The sequence below is a fragment of the Vulpes lagopus genome, chromosome 3, assembly GCF_018345385.1.
Source record: "Vulpes lagopus strain Blue_001 chromosome 3, ASM1834538v1, whole genome shotgun sequence".
Lineage (NCBI taxonomy): Eukaryota > Metazoa > Chordata > Mammalia > Carnivora > Canidae > Vulpes > Vulpes lagopus.
In genome coordinates this window covers 81556320-81580695 of record NC_054826.1, presented here as the reverse complement: position 1 = coordinate 81580695, position 24376 = coordinate 81556320, and the positions used below count along the sequence as shown (strand labels likewise).

Below are 24376 nucleotides of genomic sequence, written 5' to 3'. Positions count from 1 at the left end.
AGAAGCAGGTTCCCTTTGCGGAGCCTGATGCAGGACTCGATCCCAGGACCTGGGATCACAACCTGAGCTGAAGATAGACACTCAACCACTGAGCCACCCAGGTGTCCCCCCAAGGCCAAGCCACTTTAAGATAGTTCAGGGCACCACTTGTCCTCATGATTCTGCCCTTTGCCAGTGCTTCAGGTTGTGTCAGCATCCCCAGGCTGTGCAGAAGAGCTGTGTCTGTAGGAGCGCCTTAGCCAGATGGGGACATGTATTGCACTGTCTGTGCTTTTTGTCTTCCAGGGAGTGCAAAGAGCACCCCTTCTCAATAGTACCTGGGGTCTCCCAGAGAAGTCACTTACACTTATCTTGCGCTTGGCAGCTGCAGTACATGACAGTGTATTATCTTGTTGGGTCCACGTATTAATCACCCACACTCAGTGTTACAAGCACAGATAGGGGCAGAGTGATGGCACAATATCACACCGCTGTGATTCAAACCTGAGTCCTCTGCCCACACCCAAGGCTGGCACTGTAATTTGTCACAGTAGAATTTTCTCGATAAAAGGCTATTCTCCTCCTTTTATTAATTTTCCATGTGCTTTTCCAGTTTGTCTAACATTTGCTGATTATTTTCTAGTTAGTGACACCGGGGTAATACTTTTGGGCTTTGTGCATAAATAATTGAGCGGAGACTTGAGATGATCCCCATTTAACTTAAAATGAATTATGAGAGGAATTATGAGTCTGGGACTTCTGCCTAAAATCAGGGTGTTTTTTATAAAAGTGAATTTTCTCATTGCCTCACACCGAAGAGCAAGTAGAAAGGTTCAGTTGGAGTCATCTGGTGCATAGCTTTGTGAGTCTGAGTGAGAGTAATCATCCTCACAAAGAAGCAAAGCATGGGATGGATCCATCCGAAGCCTCTCCATTTCTCTTTCTTCTCAAGATCGGAGACAAAAGCTGCTCCAGTCACTCCAGCAGCAACACGCTCTCCAGTAACACGTCCAGCAACAGCGACGACAAGCACTTCGGGTCTGGGGACCTGATGGACCCGGAGCTGCTGGGGCTGACCTACATCAAGGGGGCCTCCACCGACAGCGGCATCGACACGGCGCCCTGCATGCCCGCCGCCGTCCTGGGCGCCGTGCACCTGCCGGGCGGCCGGGCGGTGATGCACAGCCGCGCCGAGCAGTGGGCCGACTCCGCCGACGTGGCAGGGCCCGACGACGAGCAGGCGAAGATGTACGCGGTGCACAGCTACGCACCCCCCATCTCGGCCGGCAGCGCGGCCGACGGCAGCATGGGTGACCTCAGCGAGATCTCGTCCCATTCCAGGTCAGTGTGCCTGCGTGCCGGGCCTGCACCTGCGGGCGCCCCCAGAGTCCTGCTGGGGGCGGGGAGGGCCCTGAAACGGACGCAGTGCGCGCAGGCAAGGTAGCTTGTCCACTGGCCGCCCAGCCCTGCAACCTCAGATGAAGGGCTTGTTCCGGAAGTCTGGGTGTGAAATTTGCACATCAGTAAGGCACTGTGTGTCTGTTCTCTTCCCTCCTCTCTGGAGGGCGAGAACTACACATGGATATTAATTGCTCGAGTCAGGCCACTGACTCCCCTCTCCCAGTGTCATCTCCTAAAGTTTTAGGAGAAGTGGACAGATCTGGACAGTACTCAGTTGTACCCCCACTCCGGGAACTGGGGGTGGAAGGCTCCGCATTGTCCGGGTGTAGCTCCCTCTGATGAAGGCAGTGCCGGTGTCTTCTGGGTTCTGATGACCCCCTTCCAGAAAGGGGGCACCCAAGGTCTGAAAGTACACTCAGATTATCAGTTCCATTTTTTTTTTTAAATAAAGACTAGCTAAGTTTAAAGGAATGATATCTGAAGTGCAGATGTTTAATACACAGTTACAAGTAGCTTTAAACTTTTATGTGATGTACATCTGTACAATGGTTTTAAAACTCCTTTAATTTGTGATTTGTGCTGTCAGAGACTGGACAGAAACTCATTTGTTCAGGTTTGGCTGTGGACAGAATTTAACCCCTGCACACTGACCACCCTAATTTCCCTTCTTGTCTGCATAGCTTCCTAACTCAACTCTCAGTTACTATCAGGCTTTTCCCCAAAACCCATCTCGAGACTATCAATGCACCAGGACCTTGTCCCTTGCTCCTACAGCCATGGCCAGGGGCGGGGACTTCACCAACTCTGGGCCAAAAGCCACAGTGACAACCCCATGTTCAGTCAGTGGGTAGAAACAGGGGTAACCGTGATCCCGTTCTCAAAGAAACATGTAGAACATTTCAGCTCTCTGCCCTGGAAGTCATGGAAAGTTATTTATGTAAAACTTGCACACACACGCACCTCCTCACTGCTGCTGTTCTGCTTTTCTTGTCCTGTGGCTCACACCTTCATCGGCGTCTTCCTTACTGTTCATGTCACTCGAGGGCATTTTTGTTACAAGTCAAAGGAAACTCCCCACTAATCAGTTCACACAACAAGCACAATATTTCAGTTCATGTAACTGAAAAGTCCAGAACTGTCAAGGTATTTCTGCTTGCAGCTCACATGATACCACCCACAACTGGGTTGCCTTCCATCCTTAGGCTCCACATCAAAGCCCCAGAAATCTCAGGGGGCCCCTCTTGGTCAAAAATGGCCATGGCACCTGCAGACCCCTAGCCCATGCTCCTGTGTCCACAGGAAGAAAGTGTGATTTTCTTTAGTTTCAGCATAAACTCTCCTACCCACATCTTCAAATTACCTCCTCATGTCCCCTCAGAGTGGTAGGAGGTACCACTGTTTGAGGCAGGCAGTGCCCCTCACAGAGGCCAGTCCCTCCCAAACCATGCAGCCGAGAAGACTGCTGCTTCCCCAGAAGAAAATCAAAGTATTGTTTCACCAGGAGAAGGAGGGGCAGTGCCAGACGAGGGGTCCTAAGGATTCACCCCATACTAGGTCTCCTTCTGTTGGGGCAGAGGGAACATAGGATATGGAGATTATTTTCAAAATAGATGTTCTTACTACTGCTTACCAGTTCTCTTTAATAATTTGACTTAAAATGTTTAGTGATAAATAGCTGATATAATGCAGAAGTATTAGTGACTTCAGTTACCTACATTATTCCTTTCCAACCTCAGGGACAGTTGAAAATTGGCCCCACTATAGGAATCACCTTGGGAATTTCTACCCTTCGAATGTCTTATTCAGAGTGTACAAGTTTTGTAAAACAGCCGACTCCATGATACCTTGTAAGACAAATGTTACTGGCATCGCAAACAGAATTTTATAGCACTATTAAGGAAAATTTCTGTGGAAGCTGCACTGAGAGCACATTCGTTTATAAATAGAGGCAGGGATACGTGTAGGGATTTGAAGTAGACTTTCTTGAATACCTTAACTGTTCATTAATTTAACGGGTTAGACTATTAGAAAGTATGTACAAGTGTGAGATGGAATTTCTGATTGATTTTACTTTCTTCTACCACTTTAAACTGAACTTGTGCACAGCTGTTGTGGAAATGATACATGTTGAGGGACTGAAGTCCCTTAGCACCTGGCTGGGTTTTTCTTGTTGTTCTTCGCTGACAGTGACTTTGAAGCCACCTTTCAACTTCAGCTCTAGGCTTTTGCTCAGTGTAAAATTCAGTTATTAAATTGAGTCTTCTGAATACTTCCTCCCATCTGTCCCCTGACCTGTGCAGGAGAACCAGAGAAAATAAGACGTAAGATATTTTGAAGCTTTTAAAATATTTTAAAATTTCAAATATCATTATATTTATTTATATGAGTATAAAAATACTTATATGTATTTTTATCTTGAAATACTTTAAACATTAAATATATTGATACTTTACATTTAAAATGTTTAAAATAAGTTTTAAGGTTTCTGCAGGTTGAGGTAAAAGGAGTTGTGCTCATGAAAGCCTCTGTCAGATTCTGCAGACCCCGAAGGGCCAGTGCCCCAGCTGGCATACACAAGTCTGTGATGACAAAATCACCAGCTCCCCTGCTTTCCTCTTCTGCTTCTGTTCAGGCTGGTGCGTGATCACCTGGGAGCTGAGGGCCAGTCCCCAGGGGTCTGAGTAGTGACTGGGAATAGGCCAAGTAGCAGAAGGAGCACAATAAACTCCTTGGAGGGGCTGAGAGCAGGGCCGACCACCCTGGCTCAAGTCACACCCCATCCCCCACGCACTCTGGATCCCATTCCGTTTTCCTTCCCTGTGAGCACTCACCCCTAGCCAAGATGGTTTATGCTTATTCCACATCTCACTGCATGAGACTGTAGCTCACTGCTGCCTGCTTTCACTGGAGTGTCCTGGAGCCTGGAAGGCCCTTGGCTTGTCTCATTCACTTTGTATCCACAGCACTTTAGTACACGTCTTTGCACATGGTGGGCCTTAGAAGGCTTGGGAAAAGAAGGAGGGCAATGCAGGAAGAATGCTTGGTAAATGCTTATTGATTCAGTACATAAACCCACGGGGGGTTTCTCCTGGAGAAGTAGGAGGTGCCTGGGACCAGTGGTTCCCAGTTCTGGTGTTTACGAGCCCTCATCAGTGTAGGGCACACTCTTACTCTGATTTGGCTTTTGCACCACCACCCTCTCCAGCCCCAGCGCCCACACGCTTACTTCCTAGCAGCCATCCAGGAGGAAAGTAAGCACAGGGCTGTGTGTGTGGTACAATTCCAGGATTGTGCTGAGGAAGATAGAGGACATAAAAAACTCTATAAGACAAGCTTCTGTGGTAGGAGGCAAAAACGGACAGGTGGAGGGATGTGCAGGAGTCATCCAAAAAGCAGAACAAGCGTGGATACAGCCTGCTTTCTTTGCTACTCAAGATATTTAGTTCAGCAATCTCTGCCCCCCCCCTTTTTTCTTTCTGAGAGGGCAGAACACATAGATAAGAGCTCAGAACACAAAGCAGGATTCATATCAGCCTAACCAAGATTTTGCAAAGTGAAATGAATCAACTGCAAATAATAATAATTTCATGTTCTGGACTGTTCTGCAGAATGACTCGTATTATCTCCTGTTTATCATTATTTATACCCTTTTCTTAGTAGCAGCAATTGGAGCTTTCAGGTGTTGAAACTTGAAAATAAGAATTTTAGTCTAGAAGGGAAGGATTCATGGAAAGCTTATTGCCAAAATGCTAAAATATTTACCCATTTCAGAGAAAACTTTTATAATGATGTTACTGCTGCTAAGCATAGATTTTTGCCATTTTGCTCATCCAGTCGACTCAGTAAATTTGTTTCAAAATGTATTTATTTGTTTTCTTCAGTAATCCCTACACCCAGCATGGGGCTCGAACCCATGAACCCGAGATCTTTCTAGAGATACATTTAACTATTGGGGTAAAAGACACTTTTAATCAAGTCTGCATTAGAAAAATAACTTTTGTAAAGCAAATGTAAAAGCACATGACAGTTTCTGACCCTGCTGTCATTATTCACAATACATGCTCAAAAGATGTTCATTTTGGTCATTTCAGTGGGACATGTGGGTGGCTTATGCAGCATGTTAACTGTCCTAGGCTTGGGGTACCCTGAGATTTTAACTATAAAACATCTCAACGGGCAGCCCTGGTGGCGCAGCGGTTTAGCGCCGCCTGCGGCCCGGGGCGTGATCCTGGAGACCCTGGATCGAGTCCCACGTCAGGCTCTCTGCGTGGAGCCTGCTTCTCCCTCTCTCTGTGTCTCTGCCTCTCATTCTCTCTCTGTGTCTCTATGAATAAATAAATAAAATATTTAAGAAATAAAATAAAATAAAACATCTCAAGGAAAATCATGTTAGCTCGTGGTAGCTAAAGGCAATGCATGACCCTTCGCAAGGCTCTGAATGGGGAAACTTTCCATAAGCATGATTGGGAACTGTTGGGAAATTAGAATTTGAACGACATATTAGGTGATAGCATTGCATTAATGTGTGATCTCCTGAGTGTGATAATCATGTTGTTACCATGTGGGGAGAATGTCCTTATTTTTAAGGACCTTATGCTGAAATGCAGGAGTATGATGTCACAAAGTTTGCAGCTATTTTCAAAAGATTCAGAAAGGAATATGTGTACAGAAGAATAATGCAGATGTAGCAAAATAGTAACAGATAGTAACTGCAGATAAAGGATATATGGATGTTATTTTACTCTTTTTTATACCATATCCCTAAATCTGAAATTTTTCAAAATAGGCAGTTTAGGGGAAAATATACAGGCCTTCAGACCCCATTGCCTGGATGTGGAGATTTCATTTTGGGAGGTGACTCCTGGGTGTGTACCCCAGTAAATGAAAAGAGTTCATTAGCTCCCTTCTGCAGTCCTTGCTTCTTTCTTGGGTAGCTTTGGGCTTGAGAAGGCAATTAAGCATCTCCCCTCAGAGCCCAGTCTAAGCCCAGACTGAAGTTGCTTTGAGTCCCACGCAGGAACGCCAGACCTACCACCAACAGCAGTTACTTCATAGTAGTAAATGAGGTGTTTTATTTGTTTTGTTTTGTTTGTTTTTTAATTTTTCATATACCACAGTGTCTCCAGCTATGTAAACTCTCAAAATGAGTTGGTTTATTTTATTACCCTGTTTCTTTGTGAATGTTTATTAAAAAGTCCATTTTAATAACCATTCTTAATTTTGGACTTTTTTTTGTTTACCACCTGCGTCACATGATGCTTGATTATGTAGGTTTTTCAGAAAGGTAGGTGCTTATCAGGGGTTTCAGAATAAGGTTATATTTCATCATACCAGGAGGCCTACCATAATTGAAACATTTAAATTTTAATTTTAATTTTTTCATGTTTGTAAAATAATGCCAATAATCTCTATTTTGTACTCAATGATCATAAAACGTGATAGTGTCAATTTCCTGAATTAAAAAAGGTTTTTAGGCTTTTATCACTCTAGAGGTGGTTATACAGACAGCGAGGAGTCCTTCTGGTCTTAGCTTATTAACCACTAACTTAAAAAAAAAATTGTTTTCGGGATTACATCATTCAAATTTTATTTTGTTGCTGTTGTATCATGTGGTCATATGGCAAACATGCAGACAGCCACCAGATACAGAATTGGCATTTCTGTGACCAACGATCGTCGTGTCCTCAGGTAGCCACTAACCTGCTTTTCTATCAGCCTCCCCTTGCATCTCCTTGTTTTTGCTAACTGAATATATGGGTTCCTGAGTAATACCATCTTGCCTATTTATAAACTTCCTTTAAAAATGGAATCAACATATTCTTTGTGACTTGCTTCTTTTTCTACATGATGTCTGTGAGGTTCACCTGAGTTGTGTGCAGTCTCAGTTTATTTGTTCATGATGTATTCTCTTTATCCATTCTTGTTTATTAATTGACCATCTACTTCACTGATGATTCAGGTTGCTGCCATTGGGAACCTATTAAATCAGTCCTCCTGTCCACATTGTTACTTCTTTCCAATGGCACGCATGCAGAGGTTTATCTAGGGTATGCACATGGGAGCGGAACTACTAGGTCATATCTGTACAGGTGCACACTTGCACAAGGAATGCCTAGGCTGCCTTCCAGGCTGCCCACCACACTTCTTGCTCCTCCCAGAAGTGGGAGGGTGCCCATTGCTCCCAGTCCCAGCCAACACCGGACACTCAGTGTCAGATACTCCCATTTCTGTGAGGTAGTGAATGTGTGGGGTACTCTTTTGTGGTTTGCAGGGACATTTTCCTGGCAACAGCAGAGGTTGAGCATCTTCTCCTGTGTTTCCTTGTTTTTTGAAGCATCTGTTTCAGTTTGCTATTTATGTTTCTATTTTATTTTCCTCTGATTGTTTTTAACATCCTTCCAGCCACAGGCCTATAGCTGGCACAGGAGCATCCTTAGCCCTTGGAAAACTGGGCATTTTGAAAGTCCCATGGTGGAAAGACAGCTGTGCCTGCCTCATTCCACCCAGTGTCACTCCCGGGTGTCAAGCATGGTAGCTCCACATCCAGAGGCTAATCTAGCACTGCTGGAATCTGGTTGTATGACAGCTTTGGTCTGTTTTCTCTCCCCAGCGGTTCACACCATTCAGGAAGCCCCTCAGCTCACTGTTCCAAAAATAGTGGGTCCCTGGATACGTCCAAAGTCTACATCGTGTCTCACAGTAGTGCCCAACAGGTCCCTGGGTCTGTGTCCAAGCCCTACCACCGGCAGGGAGCCGTGAGCAAGTATGTCATCGGCTGGAAGAAATCAGAGGGCAGCCCACCGCCAGAGGAGCCTGAAGTGACCGAGTGTCAGGGGTAAGGTGGCCAGGGGCTCGTGTCTAGGCAACCTTCCACACCATGGGGATTGACTGAGCATGTGTCAGAAACATCTTTTCTAAAAAGGAGTAATCTAGAAACATCTCTGTAAAACTTCTTAAATGGTGGCATTTATGTTTCTCTTTAAAAGTCTTCTCTTTCCTTGGCATTTGCATAGAAAATCAAAAGAAATCCCCGTTCTTTATTCTTATATCCAACAAGCCACCTGCAGTAGAACAGTCATGATAATGTGCTATTATTGATGATGGGATCATAACGCCCATAAATAAACAAGTTCAAGGACAATTTGAATTCCCACAGAGTCTGTGAGTGTGTTTCTTAAATCTGTCGTATAAGTGACATCTTCAAAGGAAAAGGACTCTACCTAATTTTAACATGACTTTGGTTCCCTTTTGGTTGTTAGGTTTTGTGGGAATAGGTAAAGGGGGGGATGTTATGTACCTGTTTGAAAAAAAGAAAAAATGCTGATAATCCATTTTATAAAGCACATGTGGAAACTGTTCTGCTGTCTCTTTGAAGAGGTAAAGAAATCATGTTTCAAGGATGCAAAGCAAGGGCAGTCAGCGCTGTTTTACTGTTTATTTGCTTATTTAAAAAAAAAAAAAAAAGACAGCCTTAAGGAAAAAAAATCTCCCATGCACCAAATTATGAAGCCACTGTGTTTGGCTGTGTCCCCAAATACTGACAGCACCAGGGGACACTGGGGACTGCAGTGATTTTCAGAGAGCACTTCTAGATCTTAAACTTGGTTGATAAATTAGTATCACTTTTTTCTCTTAAAAAATGATTCCACTTCTTAAATAGGAAGAACCTGATTCTGCTCTCTCAATTAAAAATCATTTTAGTACTGAACCTGAACATGGAATCCTTTAAAAAAAAAAAAAATCATGTCAGTCATTGCAGATGAGTTATTTAGAAAGGAATTTTATAGTGAATACCACGCTTTTTGACCATAAATGCAAATTCCTAATGATAACATTGGTATGTCTGCCTCTTTAATAACATCTTCTGAGTGCTTCCCAGAAATGCATCCCAAGCCTTTCAAGTTCTGTGTAGAAGCACTATTTGAGCAGGGGGCTCTCTTGAAGAATCAGGAAAGGGCCTGCCTCTGTCCACAGGTGCCCATGTGGACATCTTTGTCTCCAGAGCCTACCAGAGACTGTGCATTTTCACATCTGGGTTTGATGGCACTGACTTTTAGCAAAAGGAGGACAACCCTGGGGGCATGGTGAGTAAGGGATTTGAGGATCTGGCTGGCAGAGCACTTACATACCCTCTTCACAGAAGGCTAGTGCTGCAATTTGAACCCGGCTCCCAGGCCAGGTCTCTGTGTGCTTGGGGCGGGGGCAGGTGCCCCAGGCCTTGTCCAGCTGAGTCAAGCACTCCGAAAACAAGGAAACACTCCAGTTAGTGTAGAAGTGATGACTCTCTAACACTGCAGACTGCAAAAACAGTGTTTCACCAGATCACAGAAAAATGCTTTGAAAAGGACTGGCCAAGTATAGTGTGTCTAGTCTGTATAGTGAGGATTACAGAATGTTAGTGTCTCCTCGAACATAAAATATAAAATCTGTTCTGCCCTCCAGAAGTTTCACAGAACCCTGAAGTTTCCAGTTATCCCTTTAAAATCATATTGTGGAACCCTCAGACTGAGCCTTATCTATCTCAGAAACAAAGCGAAGGCCATAGAGACCTAACCATTGTTAATTTTGAGCATATCTGTGTGAGTTTCTTATGCTGGTAATTTCTCAGTGAGCTGTCACACTGTGACAAGATAGCCTGGCTTTTGAAATAGAGTCATCCCAGTGACACCTGGCAATAACATACAGGTCATCCTGTGTTGCCTGCTGCCCTGGGCCATGGATTCCTAGAACATTACATTTCAGGTCATGCAGCAAGGACCACTCACCTCTGCTGACAGTACAGCCACTAATGGTTCTGTGTGTCCTCCGGAATGTTTGGTTGCTCAGATTGCATTTCCAGAGTAAACCTTTTAAAAATGACTCCCTGGTTTTCTCCCTGGAAAGGAGCTGAAAACGGTAATTCTGCGAGACAGTCTTTTGTTGTCCGTAAATACATTTTTATATGCTGATAATTAAGGGAGACAGCTGCTTTATTTATCCAAATGGCTTTGCGGAATTGCTGATAATAAAACATGCTTGGCACATGCCTGAATCGATTACTCTTAAACTTCAGGCTCCCTAGGGTGCCTCTCTCTGTGTTGTCCGGGTGAGATGTGGGGGTGTGGTCATCTAGCCACAAGAGAAAGCCTCTCTCGAGTTTCTAAGAATCACAAGGAAGTGTTGCAAAGGACATATGATAATCTCTGATGAATTATTGAAAATGTGTTTTCTGACACGGCCTTTTTGAAAAAAAAAAAAAAGTGGGCTATATTTTTTTTCCCACCCAGGGCTTCAGGGATCTGATCTGTTTCTGAATTATTCAGAACTCTTAACTTTGCTGTGGAGCTCATTTCACAGATGTAAAATGACGTGGGGGTCTGGAGCAGATGCAGCAACAATGAGCTGACTTAATAATTAAGAATCACATGTATGAGTATGTGGTTATCGAAACAGCGGATTTGAATCCTTTAGGCTACAGGCACTTGACAGAGATGCTGACCTCGGCTCTTAATTTCCCCTCTGGTTTGTTTCAACAGGCTATATGGTGAGATGGATCTCCTGTCCACAGCAGCTCAGCACCAGACCGTGGTGGGGGATGCAGCCTCAGAAACTCAGCATGTGCTGTCCAAAGAAGATTTCCTGAAGCTGATGCTTCCTGACAGTCCCTTAGTGGAGGAGGGACGAAGAAAGGTTAGCTACTTTTGAGAGGCTTTGAAGTTACCAGAGACACTAAAGAAGGTTCTAAAGAGACCCAGAAATTTCAGGAGTCCCCCCCACATGCATTCTCTCTCACGATTCTACCTGTTAGCCTGTGCGTGGCTGCCCATCCTTAGGGTTGGTTCTGTCACTCAGCAGAGTGAGCCTGAGAGAGGTTAGGAAGGGCAGCTTTCTAGCATGGTGAGAGGATGGACGAGAGGCAAGCGGGGCTGGCCTAAGGTCTCAGCTCTCCTGACAATCAGCTGCATGACTTTGTGCACGTGACTTGACCTCTTGGCCCAGGGTCCTCCTCTGAAGAAAGGAGAAAATGAAACGTGCACTGCAGATTTGGACCAAAGATAAGAAATAACATGGGCAGGGGTACCTGGGTGGCTCAGCCAATTAAGCGGCTGACTCTTGGTTTCAGCTCAGGTTCCAGTTGCCAGGATCTCAGGGTCCTGGGATCGACCTGTATCAGGCTCCCTGCTCAGTGGGGAGTCTGCTTTAGGATTCTATCTCCCTCTGCCCTCTACCCCTGCCTTACCCCTGCTCATGCTCACTCACATGCTTGTTCTTTCTCCTTCTCTCAAACACATAAATCTTAAGACACACACACACACACACACACACACACACACAGACCTCCTACAGTACTTTCAGATCTGGGTGATCAGAAATGGTAGCTGTTGGGACACCTGGGTGGCACAGCAGTTGAATATCTGCCTTCAGCTAAAGGGTGTGATCCCAGGATCTGGGATTGAGTCCTGCATCAGGCTCCCTCCCTCTGAGCCTGCTTCTCCCTCTGCCTATTTTCTCTGACTCTCTATGTCCCATGAATAAGTAAATAAATCTTTTCAAAAAGAAAGAAAGAGAGAAAAGAAAAAAAAAAAAAGAAAGAAACCGTAGCTGTTAAATCCATACCACCAGACGTGCTACAGAAGTCTACCCTCTGCTCCAGGCTGGGACATTGTAAATATGGAACTATGCAGCAGCCCCATGGGAAGGCCATGTGTCAGTCTGATAAGCCAACCTCACGTTGGTTGACACACCTTCATTCATAACAAAGTGGTCCTGGGCTGATGATAGATTACTTAGTGTTGTTACAAGTTGTAGCTTCACTATTATTATAGTCCCTTAAACCACTTTGTGAAGTCATGGAAAGTATTATAAGGGACTTGCAGGTAATTTAGCTCTGTCTCCTCCCTTTGCAAGTAACTGAGTCCCCACATGGTGAAATGAGAAGTGCACATAAATATCCGGTGGCAGAGTCAGGGACAGAATCTGGATGTCCTCCCTTCTAATCCTGCACGTTCTCTTGTCCAAAGGAAAAGGAAAAAAAAAAAATCAGGCATTGCTATGTTGTCTGTGATAAGGGTAAACACCAAGTCTGTGTGCTTCTGTCTTCCCTATAATAAAACAATACTGCAATTAACCTAATTGTGTTCTTAGAATAACACTCTAATTAGATACTACCTCAAAGCTGCTTTAATCTAATGCGCCTGTAATCATGTTCTGAAGGACCTGCTGGTGTGTGTGAAGAGGGAATCCCAGATGAAGTCAATCATAATGAGTCTTTTTTTTTCTAAACTTGTATCAAATCATGTATATGGTACTGTATAAGCTTGAGTGCAGACCGTTGTACAAAAAGTGCAAATAGCTTCTCTTTTTATAGGAATGAGCTTCTCCTTGGCATGTGGGTCCTTTTTTCCCCCCCTCCTAAGACAAATCACCTTCTTTTCGTAGTATAAATTTAACTTTGTAGTCTGCACACATTCCAGTTGCCATTCATCAGTTGGACAGACCTGACACAATGGAAGGAACACAAACAATAGAAATATTTTTAGCCTCCTTGCTTCACTCATGAATGTAAATAGCCGTTTCTGTATTTGTTTGATACAAACATTCTGGCTTTTACTATTGTTTATATAAAAGGAATGTGGTTTGGTATGCAGAAGAAGTTGGAAAGTCAGATTTGATTTAGTTTTTCTTGAGCTTTGGACTGTTTGCTTCTTGAGTCAGAATTTTCCTCACCCTACCTGGGATTAACACTCAGTCATTTCAGTGGTTCCCTTAAATCCAGTTATGATCAGTAACTATAGCTCCATTTTCAACAATTGTAATAGACTTTTATGGGTGGTGATTTTTATAGCCAACTAGATTTTACTGGACTGATAGCCTTTTTCTTGAACCTGTTTGCATGGCCTAGAAAGCTATACCGTGTTCAGAATTTAGCTTTATTATTATTTAGATGATATTGAACCTCACATGCTGTTCATTGGTACAGATATTGTCTAATATTAAAACATAGTCATTTCAAATTAAAATCAAGGCAGTGCTATGTGTGCTTTCAAATAACTGTACTGGAAATGGCAACCTTCTCCATTTCCAGGAGCTGGCACTGCTCTAAGGTTATGGAGGTTCCATTTAACATTTCAGAATCAATAAAGCCATGCATGTCTAATTCATGATAGTATTTCACAGAATGTCAAAGGAGGCAAACATTCAAATCCAGTAACAGCACCAGAGCCCTGGTGTGTTTGCCTACATGACCTGCAAGCCTGGTTTAGCATTCCTGAGCTAATGCTTTGTGCCTGCCTGCCTAGGGACAACCCAGAGAAGCTAGCACAGTGGTGTGTGTACCCACCGGATTTAGTCCAATCAGTTCCATGCTTTAACTCTTTCTTGCCTGTCTTCCCCATTCTCCCCCCCACGTTTTAACCCCTAGTTTTCATTCTATGGGAACCTATCTCCGAGACGGTCACTCTATCGCACCCTCTCTGACGAGAGCATATGCAGCAATCGGAGAGGCTCTTCCTTTGGCAGTTCTCGAAGTTCAATACTGGACCAAGCCCTGCCCAACGACATCCTGTTCAGCACCACCCCGCCCTACCACAGCACACTGCCCCCTCGGACCCACCCAGCACCCAGCATGGGGAGCCTAAGAAGTAAGTGTGTGGGGTGGGGTCAGGGTTGCTGAGCTTCTATAGGTGTGGGCTCTTTGGGTTATCTCCTATAGAGCTTTGGGAGGGGTTGGTTTATTTTTTTAATAAATGTATTATTTGGTGTATCTTCTTTTTCTTTTTTTTTTTTTTTTTAAGTAATTTTAAAATATGATGAAAGCACCAGAGTGGACATTTTCTAAAAGTTAAGCAATACTGCCCATTTTGAAGAAAATTTAAAAACCCATATTAAACATTTCTATTAAGTGACTATCTATCTCTTAGCTATTACACTCATAAATATCTTAAGACTTGATTTTATAAAGAAAGAACTATGGCACAGTAGGTAGATATTCTGGTGGGCAGCAAGCAAGTTTGGTAACCTTCTGTTTCTGTTTCTTCTTGACATTGAATACCTGGTGGTGGTCAAGGTGGTAGATGGGCGTCAGGAGACCTGAGTTTTCAACCTAGGACAGGGAGCACGTTCTCAGTCCATGTCCAGTTTATTCCAGTTTACTGGTCAGAGACTAACTAGGCAATTTCTGCCTGATTTTCCTTCAAACCCTAAAATCTTTGATATTTACCTAGTGTCTGTTTCTTATTAACATGTTACTGTTTTAGCTTGCTAATTTTTCTTACACTGGCTTTATTTCCTTTTTTTCAGAGTTTAATTTCTATTGTACAGGAAGAATGAGGATTTAATCAGAAATATATTCATTATCAGGTTTTTTCCTTGCTTCATCATAAAAAGCATTATCTTTAAAACCAATTTGAACTTCATAATATACATAGAAGTCTCAGGCTAAATGAAATAAAAGTTCTAATAATGCTTCTTCTGATGTTTAACATAATTGGAAATGAACCTTGTTTCATAAAATTCATAATCTATTTCTTTAAGTAACATAATATCCTGCCTATTATAACGAGTCCATTTGCCTAAATTGGAGAAACCTTTAAACTCCTTCTTGATAACTGTATGAAAGGTCAAACACATTCTAATAACCTAATAATCCTCTAAATGTTTTTCCTTTTTTGTAAATAGGTAACTTTAATGTCCTCTTGAAAGCTTTCATAAAATCAGTGAAGCTATTTTCTTGCAAATGTAGTTTCTTTCATTCAAAATGCTTGATGTGTGCTCATGAAATTGGTGGCCTATGCGTACGACAGTTCTCGTGTCATACCCTTTATTTGCTTCCATGTGAAAGATATGTATCTTTTTTTTTTTAGCTTTACTTTTTCTTTTTTATGGATTTTTTTTAGAGCAGTTTTAGGTTTACGGCAAAATTTAGCAGAAGGCACAGGGAGTTCCCACACAGGCACGGCCTCTCTCACGATCAATATCCGTCAACAGGACACATTTGCTAGAATCTGTGAATCCGCACCAACACATCATCATCACCCAGAGTCCATAGTTTACATTAGGATTCACTCTTGGTGCTGTCCATTCTGTGGGTCTGGATGAAGTAACATGCCGTGTGTCCACCATTATAGTATCATACAGGATAGTTTTACTTCCCTAAAAATCCTCTGTGCTTTGCCTGTTCATCCAAAGCTTCCTCCGCCCAACCTCTGGCAACCACTGATCCTTTTCCTGGCTCCATTGTTTTGCCTTTTCCAGAATGCCATAGATTTGGAATCCTAAAGCATGTAGTCTTTTTAGGCTGGTCCTGCCTGTATGTCTGTTCATGGCCTGAAAAGCTTACTCCTCTTTAGTGCTGAGTAATATTCCATTGTCTGGATGGACCACAGTTTATTCATCCATCCACTGACTGAAGGACTGCCTCCTTTTTTTAGTATTTTAAAAGTGTAAACGCACAAGTAGGAAACCAGCAGGATATGTAACTAATTCATCATCCAAGTTCAAAGCTGCTCTACTTGTTGTCATTATTCATTTCTCTAGGAAAAGAATAAGAGTGATCCTTGCTATTTGCTCTTTAACAGAACCTCATCTGGCAGTGGGACTTCTCCAGTTTACTTAAGAAACTACTCAGAGGGGCACCTGGGTGGCTCAGTTGGTTAAGCCTCTTGCTTTGGCTCAGGTCATGACCACAGGGTCCTGGGGTCAAGCCCCGCATCAGTCTCCCTGCTCAGTGGGAGGTCTGCTTCTCCCTCTCCCTCTACTGCTCCCCCTGCTTGTGCTCTCTCTCTCTCTCTCTCCCTCTCTGTCAAATAAATAAAATCTTAAAAAAAAAAACCTACTCAGAAAAATTCTCTCTCGGCTCAATGAGTGAAGTGTAAAATGTAAACGAGAGAGCTGCCGATGTTTGGTGCTGTGTCTGACTCCTGCACTCTCCTGTGTGGTCATTACTTTTGTGACTCCTTGTCACATTTTACTCATTCTTCACTTTCTGTGCTCTCTGGTCACTCAGCTGAGCCTCGGTGAGAAGATCAGACTCTTGCAGAGTAGTTTGAAACTGGAACAACAGATGTGTGTGAGTAAGAAGTGAGGACTAGTTGAGGTTTTCCAGTTGTTTCTCTGAGCTTCTCAGAGACCTGGCTTCATGTAAAAGTTTGGAGGGGGAGGCCAATTCTATCCACCTTCTAACACCGGATGGCCAGGAGCCACATAGAGCTAGACAGAAACTCAGAAGGCATACGTGTTCTCCTGAGAAGCTTTAAAACCTGAGCATTCCTAGCCTGGGATCCTCAAAGAAAGAATCTGTCACTACAGAGATTCGTTCCTAATTTGGAGTAAGGGTAGTGCAGAGAAAGGATCGGTAAGTTCATCTCCGACAGTAAATATTGCTGCAGCTTTTCTACATGCTTCTATAACTATAACAGTAATCACAGGCTCCTCGTTCAGATATTTTTAGCTGGTAAATGTCCCAAATTTGAACCTCAGAATCTTTCTTCTCTCAAGACTGAGATCTTAATTCAACCTGGTGAGACAGGTACTTCACAGATACATTTCGGGTGTGATTCATGCCATGATTCATATATATTTCCTGTGGAGCAACCAAAATGTGCTGGATCATTAGTTCCCCAATTTGGAGGTGTAGAACTATGACCAATCAAGCAGTTGAAAAGAATTCTGAAATATTTCTGCACTGCATTTGGGGCCTCTGTTTTCCTTTCTTATTATTGGATTTCAGAACAAGATTTCTTCCATGGCCCAGATAGAAAGAAATGGGGAGTGGCCCTTTGGACACATGGTTCACAGGCCAGATAACCAGTGATATTGAGAAGTATTCCTGTTGGGCAACCCACTTTATTCAGTGTAGTCCCGAGCATTGACAGGTTCCCAACATGTTTAAAGAGAATTTCTGATTTTTTTAAATTTATTTTCAATTTTTTTCTTGGTAAATGTTTCTTATAAAAATTCTGCCATTTTAGATACATCATTTTAAAACAATAACAAAGTATATCAATAATCTTATTTCTGCAGAATGCCATAAGAGAATATATCCTCGACAGAACTGCCAAAGGCTGATTAAAAAATCCATTTTCAAGATTCAACAATATCTGAAACGGGAAGAGAGCCTTCAAGGGAATAATAGGAAGGCTTTTTACATCCTTCATGTTCCCTTCTGAAAACTGTTGTTCTTATTTTTTCTTTTTATAATTTTTTTCTTTTTCTTTTAATTCCAGTACAGTTAATATACACTGTTACATTAGTTTTGGGGTACAATATGGTGACTCAGCAATTCTATGTATTACTCAGTGCTCATCATGATAAATGTATTCTTAATCCCCATCACCTTTTTCACCCATCCTCCCATCTGCCTCCCCTCTGGTGACCATCAGTTTCTTTTCTGTAGTTAAGAGTCTATTTTCTGGTTTGTCTCTTTTTTACCTTTGTTTTGTCTCTTAAATTCCATATGAGTGAAATCATAGAGTATTTTTTTTTCTCTGACTTGTTTCACTTAGCATTATATTCTCTCCATACATCCATACTGTTGCAAATGGAAAGATTTCATTGTTCCGTATGGCTGAATAATATTCCTCCGTGTGTGTGTGTGTACGTACACATACATACCACATCTTCTTTATCCATCTGTTGGTGGACACTTGGGCTGCTTCCATAGCTTGGCTATTGTAGATAGTGCTGCTATAAACATAGGGATGCATGCATTGCCTCGAATTAGTGTTTTCATATTCTTTGGATAAATACCCAGTAATGCAATACCCAAATGCAACTGGATCATATGTAGGTTCTATTTCGATTTTTTGAGGAAATGCCATATTATTTTCCACAGTGGCTGTACCAGTTTGCATTCCCACCAGCAGCAGTGCATGAGGGTTCCTTTTTCTCCACATCCTGTCAACTCTTGTTTCTTGTGTTGTTTTTAGCCATTCTGACAGATGTAAGGTGATATCTCATTGTAGTTTTAATTTGCATTTCCCTGATGATGAGTGATGTTGAGCATATTTTCATGTGTCTGTTAGCCATCCAGATGCTGTCTTTGGAGAAATATCTGTTCCTGTATTCTGCCCATCTTTAGCTGGATTATTATTCTTTGGTGTTGAGTTGTGTAAGTTCTTTATATATTTTGGATATTAATCCTTTATCAGATGTCTTATTTGCACATATCTTCTCCCATTCAGTAGGTTGTCTTAGGTTTGTTGATTTTTTTCCACTGCTTTGTAGAAGCTTTTTATTTTGCTGTAATTCCAATAGTTTATTTTTGTTTTTGTTTCCCTTGCCTCAGGAGACATATCTAGAAAGAAATTACTGTGGCCAGTGTCAGAGAAATTACTGCCTCTGCTCTCTTCTAGAATGTTTATGGTTTTAGGATTCATATTTAAGTTCTAAATCCATTTTGAATTTATTTTAATGTTTAGTGGAAGAAAGTGGTCCAGTTTCATCCTTCTGCATGTGGCTGCATGCATATTCAGCCCTTGCATATTCTTGCCTCCTTTGTCAAACATTAATTGACCGTATAGTTTTGGGTTTATTTCTGGGGTATTTCTTCTGTTCCATTGATCTATGTGTCTGTTTTTGTGCCAGTACCACATTGTTTGATCACTACAGCTCTGTGATAGAACTTGAAATATGGAATTGTGATACCTACAGATTTGCTTTTCTTTTTCAAGGTTGCTTAAGCTATTTGGGGTCTTTTGTGAAAATTTCTGGGTTTTTATAGAGATGAAAGCTCTCCAGGGAATTGTAGAAATCTTCTTATGAACCAAGACTCACAAGAGTTCTTAAGTTTCCAAAGATAAGAAGAAGCATCAATTTACGTGTGTTTCCATATCGTGTAGTTTCAACCTAGGCACCTCCCTAAAGATGCCTCTTGAAGCTTAAATAGGGGGAGAATTTAAAATAAATAAAATGAGTATTTGCCTTTCCTTCAGTATTCACGTAAGATGCTGCAGTCCCAGGTATAGGTTCAGTATGGGGGAGCATAGGTGGTTAAGAGCTGCTAGAAGGCAGAAGATGACCCTTGCTACAGTTGGCATTATAGAAGATATCTGTGGATGCCACCCTACAGTGGCATGGTTTGACTGATTCAGTAGGGCATTTGTTTCCCTTTTCCAAATGTTCTCCATGTTCTCTGGTTTTTGAAGAGAAACTGCAAAATTTCAGCTATCTGACCATCAGGAAGGCTCCTCAAAATTTATAACAACAAATAAAGTCAGACTTGGTAGAGATGGGCAGGGCTTTCCTGTCATGGCTAAACAAACAGGAAGCTACAAGATCAGTGTCTGGGCTGGAGAGGAGGGGGCCCCAGCCTCAGTGCCTGGACATGAGCCATCCTTCAGAATCCACAAGCTACTTTCTTCTTTGAATTGGTCAAAAGAAGCAGTGTGTGCTGCTGACAGAAGGCTAGCTTTGGAGAGCAGGATTTGAAGTAACAGGCTTTGATACCTAAGGCAAGTGGTACCTTTTCCTTCTCCTCTGTAAAGCTCAGGAAACTATCCAGTCACAGCTGCTGTGGTATGCACCAAGGTTAGAGGTACTTACTGTGTGGGCCATACCAGACACCCCCACACCAGCACCAGCAGGGCTCATCTGCTTGCTGACCGGGCTTCTCAGGGGCCAAACCTAGGTCTCACTGGTCATTCTCTCCCTGGGTGCTAATATAGTACCTGGTGGTGCCTGGAATATAGAAGATGCTCAGTAAGCATCATCTAGGTGATGGCAGTAATGATACCTAATGTCCATTAAAAGTATTATAAAGAATTTGTGGTGGTTTGGAGTCTCAGACAAAAAAAAAAAAGGTATTTTTTTCTGCCAGTTATATGATTTTCCAAACAATTGAAAAGAAATTGAGGTGCTTTTTCATTGTGATAATCCAGAGAAAAATTTGTCGGCGCTCTTATACGTCATTTAAGGAGACTGTCGTTGACACTAGGTTCCTCCTGCACACTGACAGGTGATAGATTTTGATTCAAATCCCAGGAGCTTTCTACCTGAACTGTGCTCTCCACCAAGCAGCTCCTTGGCGATGCCGCCTCCTGAGATCAGCAATCCCCCAACATGCTATCAGGCACCTCATTCCCATCCCCATTTTGTTTTCTTTAGAAGACTTTATTTCCCTGTTTTTTTGTTTATTTTCTCCCCCCCCCCCATCACTTGTAAGCTTCGAGAGGGGATGGGCTTTGTCTACCTCAGCCACTGCTGTCCCAAACATAACACGAGGCAGACAGTAGTCACTTAGTGAACATCCCAGATGGACACGTCAGCGGACACACTCCAAGTAAACCCTGGGGGAGAGGAGACTTCTAATCTACTGATCGTCTTTGCCAGTTCCATAGTCTCAAGTAAACACAAAAGTTCCATTCACGAACCAGGGAGGAAGGGTAGTCGTTTGTGATAAAGAAGAAAGACCACAAACTGTATTTCCCTCCTTTTGCTCCCTGCCTCTCCACACAAGCTGGAGGAAGTTAGCATGCCCTGGGCACGCCTCTGCTTGTTAAACTTACTCCCCAAGACCTTCCCAGGTCTCCGAGTCATCACATGCTTTGCAAGCGGCCTCTGCTTGGCTTGTGTACAGGGCAGCAGCGAGCAAAGCTGTGGTGCTGGTTGACCTGCCCTGCTGGGTGAATAGCTGGGCACACTCACTCACTCACTCTGGGCTCTGGCTTCCTGGCCACTGGGATTCAAGTTTGTGCCTTGTCTCAATTACAGATGGCCACATATCATGGAATCTGCAGCAGCTCAAGAATCATCAGAGCATCCCAGGACTGCCAGTACTCCCTTGGTGTGGGGAGGGTGGCTCTTGGAGCACACAACTGCTGGAGGTGCATGCGGACTGGGGACAGGGATGTTAGCCTAGTGCCCCTTTCAGTTTGCATTCTGCCCCTCTTTTCACCTGGCTCCTGTGAGAGCCAGGAAGGATGGTGTTGTCTGGTGGGGGCCAGGAACAAGGTAGACTGACTGCACAGGCAAGCATGCCTTTGGCTTGATTTTAGGCTTTATGATGCCAGAAGCTCAGGGGAAGGATTGTCTAAAAAAGCAAAGAAAATCCTCAAGTTTGCATTTCTTAGTAAAGCATGACTGTCAGAGTATACTTTCTATAGAAATGTTCATTTAGCTGAATAATTCTCCAGTCCTAGCTGTGTTCTTCTCCAGGGAGGGAAGGGGAGGCAGAGGGAGCAGGTGAGTGCCCCGAGGGACATAGGTTATAGCCTGCCTGATGCACCCTTCACTGGGGCTGCCACTCTCTTCACCTTATTGGGTCACACGGAAATCAGTAACAAATACAACTGCCACCCAGTCAAATAATCCCTGTATGCTGAGTGGAAAACCTGCTTTAAGCAAAGCAGCCAGTGTGTTTGAAAGACAAAAGAAGTGATAGCAGATCCCTGGGCTTCCTGACCTTTCTGCCTGGAGGTTGAACCCTAAACTTCTGATTGAAGCCCTGACGCTTGGGAGGGGCTTCAGTCCAACTCTGCTCAGCTCCTTCCTCCCTGGGTCAGGAGAGCATGGCACTCCTGACTGGCACTCCAGCTTTGCTCCTTATGTAGTTCCTTGTTTCTCCCGTGGCCTGGACGAGGACTGAACATACAGACCACGTACAAATGGTTCTTGTTTCAAAGAAGATGAGCCTGTGGCAAGGGAGCATGGCAGGAGCGGTGCAGACAGAGCGTCCGTAACTGGATTCCCTTCACAGTGGGGGCCAGGACTAAGTTGGTTTTGTATTACCATGGCTAAATGTGGTAGTGCTGAAAATAGCATGATTGGGTGGGTTTAGCAGCACCGTGTGGAGGAAGGCTGAGAGCTGCCCGTGAAGGTATCAAGCAGGTGGAAGACCGTTAGTGCCCTTCAGAGTCAAGGTCAAACACCACTGCTTGCTCTCCCTCCAGATGCCAGCATTTCACAGCTACCCCAAAGGGTGTGGGAACAAAAATTGCAGGTGCCTTGGGTTAATTATGCCCCTTACTTAACTTAATTGCAGGCTCAGCCAGCCAGGTGGTCATTATTTTGATTGGTCTCATTAGGCAGATGTGTTCACAAGCAGCTGCTTGCGACGTTTTGGGCAGGTTCAGAAAAAGATATGTCAGAGAAAGTCCGGTTGAAGCCTTTGAAAAATTTGTCCTCAGATGCGTAGTGAGTTCTAACGAGTTTTATCAATGGCATAAACACTTCAAGTCCCGTGATGTCAGGTGAAAAAAAAAACTAAAAGGTCAGTTCATACAGACAAAGGACAGACAAAATTCCATGGTGGACGACGAGGTGTTTCTGGTTTAGTTGGTAATCAAGCTGGCTCAGTGAGGCGGCACAGCAGTCCAACCACCGTATTTGGGCATAGCATGAGAAAAGACTGTGTCTTCTCTTTCTGGCCTGTGAATGAAGGCAAAGTTAGCCCTTCTGCATTTTTTCTAATAAACTGATAACTGGGGCATCTTGAACGTGTGGTGCTCAGGAAGCTTTTTAAACCATCAGGCTAGAGAGAGACTGTACCAAATCTTGTGTTCAATAGAAGTTTGCAACACTTGAAAGGGGGAAGTAATGCCTACAGAAAACAGGAATCAATCCTGCAGCTAGTCCAACTCGGATGGATGTCCCCACGAGAAACCTGCCCTGGAAGGAAACTGTCAGATTTCAATACTGTACCATCCAGCTAGTCCTTTCTGGAATCTCTTCCATCTCAGCGTGTTGCTGACCAACCTCTAAATGAGTCAGTAGGTCATGCTTCTCTACAGACCTCTGTCTTTCCAGCCATGTGTCTTTTGGATAACTGCACCATGCTATCCCCTTTCTCACTGGGGGCAGAGGGTCTGCTGGAAGAAGTCCCCGGCCTCTCGGAGGGGCTGCCTGTGCCCTGCACTACCATCCAACTGACACTCCTGTTTTGTTTCTGTTCAGATGAGTTCTGGTTCTCCGATGGGTCCTTATCGGATAAGTCCAAGTGTGCAGATCCTGGCCTGATGCCCCTCCCGGACACGGCCACGGGCTTAGATTGGTCCCACCTTGTGGACGCGGCACGGGCATTTGAAGGTAAAGACTCGCAGCCTCCAGGGCCTGGGGCGGCCACGCAGGGAACATGGCTCTATTTGGGATTGTCTGTGTTAATGTTTCGGATACTTGGCACATCTTCATGGATGAAAACAAGCAGGGGAAGGCCTGAGCTGTGACTAAGGATATTTCCTTGGAGACACCATGCCATTTCGTGAAATGAGCACTAGGCAGAGGACCCCAAACCTGAATTCCAGATGAGGCCCCAGCTATGACCTGGGACAAGTCACTCTTCCTCTCTGACCTGTTTTCTTACCTGAAATGTGGAGGTTGTATATGTAGGGCATAGATCATCTCTTTCCTCTGAGTGTGATGAGGGAAGCTAGAGAGGAAAGGCCTTCAGAGGCTGACACTGCCTAGCTTGGCAAGATGGGCACACATGAGGTGTCTGGTGGCTTGGCATAAACGCAGGTGCAACATGATCTGCCCAACCCAAGCCCCTGGCCCTCCCCGGGCCTCAGCTTCCTCCTCCAACAGTGTGGTCCCTGAGAGTAGCTGGGCACACTCCTCTCAGGACTCCTCCAGCTGCCACACTGACGTGAATTTTAGAAGGTTGAAGCTGCTCCGTAGGAAGTACCTTTTTTCTAGCTCACAGGTCAAGGTAGACCCAAACAAGGAAGATGCTTCACCCACATCCTCAGGACCTTACCTGTGGGTAAGAAGAGAACAAATGACCCGGGATTATGATCTTTGCCATTTGCTGATGCTGTTCTTCTAAGATTACAGCTGCTCCTGGGGTGACTGGTAAAACTGACAAGAGACACAGGGCCATTTCAGTAGGGCCTGTTGGAGAATCCCCATGCACCTGGGCCGCAGCGTCCCGGTGGAGTTCAGTGTTCGAGGTCGTCCCCACAGGAGGGGCTGCAGCTGCCTGAGCAACCCATCTCTTCTCTCCTGCTCCCCGTCGACTTACCTTCTTAGGCTCTGGCAGCTTGCCCCCCATCACCCATGCTGTCCAAGCTTCATCTAGGAAACAAAG

General features: G+C 43.9%; 1 protein-coding gene across 8 annotated transcripts in view; it reads left to right on the top strand.

Annotated features, from left to right (window-relative positions):
* Positions 1–24376, top strand: part of SIPA1L2 (signal induced proliferation associated 1 like 2) — a 213412-nt gene that overhangs the window by 173456 nt on the left and 15580 nt on the right. For all 8 annotated transcript variants that reach the window (XM_041748992.1, XM_041748995.1, XM_041748993.1 and 5 more), the window contains 5 exons: positions 932–1320; positions 7991–8215; positions 10896–11049; positions 13781–14000; positions 23248–23379. In XM_041748992.1, the coding sequence (XP_041604926.1) occupies positions 932–1320; positions 7991–8215; positions 10896–11049; positions 13781–14000; positions 23248–23379 (1120 nt within the window). The remainder of the gene's footprint in view (positions 1–931; positions 1321–7990; positions 8216–10895; positions 11050–13780; positions 14001–23247; positions 23380–24376) is intronic.